Source organism: Nannospalax galili, unplaced genomic scaffold (assembly GCF_000622305.1).
Source record: "Nannospalax galili isolate Female #2095 unplaced genomic scaffold, S.galili_v1.0 scaffold191, whole genome shotgun sequence".
NCBI classification, from domain to species: Eukaryota; Metazoa; Chordata; class Mammalia; order Rodentia; family Spalacidae; genus Nannospalax; species Nannospalax galili.
In genome coordinates this window covers 6,417,288-6,422,565 of record NW_008331484.1, presented here as the reverse complement: position 1 = coordinate 6,422,565, position 5,278 = coordinate 6,417,288, and the positions used below count along the sequence as shown (strand labels likewise).

Below are 5,278 nucleotides of genomic sequence, written 5' to 3'. Positions count from 1 at the left end.
CACACACACACACACACACACACACACACACACACACACACACTCATGCCTTATTTCAGATCTTGCTAATTACTCATGATTTTATTTTTCAGTGCTGAGTGTACAATAAACATACACAACTAAGAATATGTACTACATGACTACTGGACTGTGTTTAGAACCCTTCTCTGCTACTGGTTGAAGGGTTAGAAGGTCATGGGTCTGTTAGATGGGATTATATTTCTCTTATCAGCTTCCATCTAGGCAGCTTTTGAGTTGAGCTACCTTCTTATGTCCCTCTCAAACCTGTCTCTCCAAACACATTGGCACACCTTTCATTTCTGAATTATCTGCTCATAAACATAAAATGAGCATCTCCCACTGTTACAGAAAGTGAGTGCATGGAGTTCACTGGGGCAGAAACCAGTGTTCATCACTCCACAGATTGGAATTGTGTCACATAAAAAGTTTTAAGTAAAATACTTTGAAAAATGATGATTCCGGGGCTGGAGAGATGGTTCAGTGGTGAAGAACACTGGCTGTTCTTGAAGAAGACCCAGGTTTGAATCCCAGCACCCACATGGCAGCTAACAACTGTCTGTAACTCCAGTTCCAGGGGATCCAATGGCCTCTTCTGACCTCTGCGGGCATTGCACAACATGGGTGCACTTACATACATGCAGGCAATACACTCATACACATAGAATAAAAATAATTTAAAAAAAAGAAAACTGATGATTCCCACTACAAATATTGAATGAGAAAACTAATACCCAGAATATGCATACAACTATAAATATAAGGTATCTTAAAGTTTAAGGGAATGTCTAAGCTCCAATAAACTCAGAACTATAAATGCCACAGCAACACCATTGAAAAAAAAAACCTTATATTGATTACAAACTTGGCCTTTAAGTTTGAGAAACAAACATTAAAGTTTTTGTTTTAATCATGCTGAAAATGGATAATTTTGACTGAAATTTCAAAAATTAAATTAAAAATTCATTTTTCAAAAAACACAGTCCTAAATAAAGTGAAACTGATAATTAGCTTTCAAATGAGGCCTGACTTGGATGTGTAAGTGCTTCCTTCTGGAATTGCTAAATTCTTAAAACTTCAGTAATACTTCTGGGAAATATAACAATTCGCTATTATTTTAAAATACAGTGTCCTTTTCCAATTATGATTGTGTAATTTTTGCTTTGTGGCAAGAAAATGCTTACTTTTCAGTACTGAATGTCACTCATCTCAGCAGACAGATTTTGAAGTTGCCAATTAAAAGATATTTCTCAGCAACTTCTCTGCACGATAAACCAACTTTGTCTCTGTCTCCTATTCATCAAAAGATATTTACATTAAAAATCCTTTAAGGTATTCCTCAGCAAACTCTAACCCTGGGGCTTCATCAAATTTGTGTAGTCTTTACAAGTCATTGCTGAAGGGCCTGCTTAATATCTAGGTAAAGCAAGAAAATGGGATGTTTTCCATAAAGGCTAACAAACAACAGAGATCAAAGGCACAATTTTTCTCCTAATCTGTATAGTCTAACTTGGTTATGATTAAAGAATGATTTTAATCGTCAAACTTTTTAATTTTATTAAAAGTTTGTGGTAATGAATTGAATGAATCCCAGATATACATAAACAGGCAGCTGTTTGCAATTTGCATTTTTATCAGTTTTGAAAGAGCACAAAGAACTTCCTGCATCTTTTTTAAGAATTTACATTTTATCATCTTTGGCTATCCACTATTACACCATGGAGTACTTGAATATCTCATTCTTTGAATTTTCATTTTTGATTGTAAATCAGATGATGGTTGGCACTTTTCTCTTTTCTCATTGTTCTCTTCTCTCACTTGCTCCCATTTCTTCTTGGTTCTAATAATAAAATACACAAAATATTTCATTTTCTTTACACTATCATTCAGGGCATCAACAATTCATATTTCTTTTGTTAAATGCCTTGAAATCTAAAGGCAAATCCAAAACCGAGCATATTTTTGTATTCATAAATTTTCAAAAAGCTATTCAAGTTTATTCCATTTCTTTTCAATGGTTTTTGAGGATTGTATTTAGGTAGAAGGCTGGTGAGGGAATGAACTAATGCCACATGGAAGTCTGCATTTGTGGGGCACCAGAATGAACATTCTGTCATGTGGAGACTGGTACCTCCATATTCACCATGGCTATATCCCTATTAGACCAGACATGTGGCCACAAGGGAAGACTAACAATGTGAAGATCTCTAGCCATCTTCAGCTTCTGTCCCTAATTCCCACGGGCAGTCAACCCTTTCCTCTCCATCTCCATTACACTCAGAGCATCCTGCAACATTTTCCCAAAAGACTCCTCTTGCCCATTTACACTTCTGTGGTCTTGGTTGCCAGAGCCTCAGAGGAACAGACAAGTGGAAGCTTGTGCTTTCTGCCTCCCCTCTGGCAGTCCATCTGTCCACTGGGAAATGCTAAAACTGCTGCTCCGTGTCCTAGCAAGAATATATGGGGGGCAAATCTTAAGCTAATCTTTCTCTTTTCATTCTGAGGATAATAAAAACTGGAAAAGATGAGTTTGGGAGTTCCAAATTTCCCAATCAAAATAAAGTGAGGAAACAAACTTTTGTTTTATAATATACTAGATATAAACTTTATAAAATATTTTATGTTTCTGGAATCTAAGTCCTCATTCTTCCTGATGGTGAAACACAGCAAGTCCTTTGCACACAGATTCATTCCAATTCAGTAATTTTTTAGTTATTAACTTTCATATTTAAAGATTTTTTTCCTGTAGTTTTGTCCCTACCCTGGCCTCTGTGGCAGCTAGGGAAAGAACACATCGTTGCAACAGACTTGACATGGTTGATTCTAGAGCCAGGTAACCACGGTTTCATGAACTTTAATATGCATCCCAATCACCTGGGGTTGCTGTCAAGATGAACACTCTGACACAGGGCATATAAAAGAGATTTCACATTTCTGATGTTCTCCCAGGTGATATCATTGTAGCTGATCCTCAGATCTTACTCAGGGAACAAGGGCTTGTACCCTGGGTGCTGGGACTGCTTTCTAGTTCTCTCTTTGGCAGAGGCAATCTGTTGGAATTACAGCTATCTACCACTCCCATTCCAATAGGGCCCAACAACAAGAGCATCTTTCTGACACACATCACTTCTGCTGCAGCAGAACAGCTTGTATACTCACTGGCCTGTCTCATGAGAGCCATCTCCCATTTGAGGCCCACAGGAGTATATGATGCCCTCCTTGGCACTTGGACTTCTCAAGAAGTTGTCTCCAGCCATCTCATGTGGCATGGCCTGCCTTTCCACTAAAAAAACATGACATTGAGAAATTCTCTACAAAGGTTTCTCCCTACTTTGCATTTGAGAACTGCAATGTAGTCCTGCCTGGATGCATGGATCCTGTGATGCACACAGGTGATATAGTGCCACAAGCTGAAGTAATGTTTTCTTCCCTAGATACTTTGATGGTTGCTGTTTAGCTTTTGGTTTTGGAGAGGAAAAGGCTACTGGGAGAAAACAAGACAAGAATTCTGGCAGTAACAGGGAAACCGCATTCTTAATAACTCAAATGCATCCCTCTCATGCGGAAATCACGGGAAGAAAACCTGTAACTTAGCCTTTTCTAGTTTCCTCCAGGATTTTAATCAATCAATTTGCCTCTTTCTCACTGTGCCCTCCCACCAAAATTTAAAATTGATCTCATGTGACGATCCACACATAATTAAAAGAAAATATAGTCAGTTAAATAACTCTGTACTGATGTTTTCTTGCAGTGGAATTTGGTTTGTAAGAAGATGAGGGGACAAAAAAAAAGTTGTCACCAGTACATAAATTTATCCAGAGCTCTGGGTACTGACTCACAGCTCAGTCAAGCAAGGTTTCAAGAAGTGTCTTGTAAGCTGGTTACTTGGGCAAAGGGAAACTGTCTGGTCTTTATGTATCCCTCCTGGAAGGCCCTGATACAGGAGCTTTTTGAAAATTCTAGGAAACTCATTTAGGTACAAGTTCCCTACCTGGAGTTTTCTTTTCTGAAAGAGTCGGTTGTCTGAGAAGCAAGTATATTATTTGTGATTTTTCTGAACCGGCTAAAAGCCACCTGAAGTCAGGGCCCCCTCAGATCTCTAACCTGGGAAGATTCTCAGCATTGCTGTCACCTCCAAGACCAGAAGGTACAACAAGGGGGAGAATGTAGCCACTTGATAAAAATTCATCTTATGTACTGCTAGGATACGCCAGCCTATTTGTCTGTGATAGATACAGTAAGACACAGTATCCTATTTGCATCCAAATATGGTTTTCGATATTTGCTGTTTAGTACAGCAAAGAGAAAAATCTATGTAGTTATAACAAGTACCATGTCTTTATCAAAAGGTTTTCTGTTAACACATAGATAGGCAAAGATGAAAACAGTGAAACAAAGTAACATCAAATTACCACTGTACAAAGTGACTACTAAATTCCAAGTATTTGTGTGTAATTAAGTGATCTTGAAATATTTACTCATTTAAAGTCTTCTAAAATACATTCCTTGAAATTAAAAGCCTGTCATTCATTTTCAGGACAGCATAGTGCATTGAAGTCACCAGTGAATATTTACCTGGATATATCTTTTCGGTTTTTGAATATGTTTTTGAAAAAGGAATTCTTCTTCTCCAGGCTGAACTATTATAGGATGTTGACATACGTTTGTCTGAAAACAGTAAGACTGCAATTAAATATTTCTGATTTCAAAAATTATATTCCATGAACATTTCAAAGTTATGAACCTCTCATTAGTAAAAGAGAATCTAAATGCTTCATTTTACCATTCCAAAAGCTAAGTCAACAGGGATACAAATGAGTTTATTAATCCCATTTCAATTATCAGCAAGGATGGTTATAGATATATGAATTGGCTGTTCATTTTCTCAAATAAGGACTTTCCCATGAGGCTAATCTGGAAGACAGAACAATATCCAGATACAACCAAAATATATGATGATCTTTCTTCTGTGATCTAATGTTCCTACCAACATTTGGAAAGTTTTATTTAAAAACAACAACACAAGTCCCATTTCCTTCCATGAAATGCCTTCTATGATCATAGTGATCACTGAACTAGTGAACGCTCAGCCCCAGGAAGCTGAAGCATACACACGTGCACACACACAAACACACACACACACACACACACACACACACACATACACACACACACACACACACCATACACATAAACACACACTCTCTATCATCCATGCACACACAAACCACACACATACACACACAATACATACACACAC

General features: G+C 37.6%; 1 protein-coding gene across 3 annotated transcripts in view; it reads right to left on the bottom strand.

The window, feature by feature from the left end:
- Positions 1 to 1,549: 1,549 nt before the first annotated feature.
- The window catches only part of CUNH12orf50 (chromosome unknown C12orf50 homolog), a 40,391-nt gene continuing 36,662 nt past the window's right edge, over positions 1,550 to 5,278 (bottom strand). The window contains exons 11-12 of one of the 3 annotated variants that reach the window (XM_029559045.1): positions 4,594 to 4,686; positions 1,550 to 1,858 (exon numbers count right to left, since the gene is read on the bottom strand). In XM_029559045.1, coding sequence (XP_029414905.1) covers positions 1,833 to 1,858; positions 4,594 to 4,686 — 119 coding nt within the window. In that variant the 3' untranslated portion in view covers positions 1,550 to 1,832. The remainder of the gene's footprint in view (positions 1,859 to 4,593; positions 4,687 to 5,278) is intronic. The other 2 variants (XM_008824103.1, XM_008824106.2) reach the window with 2 other exon arrangements.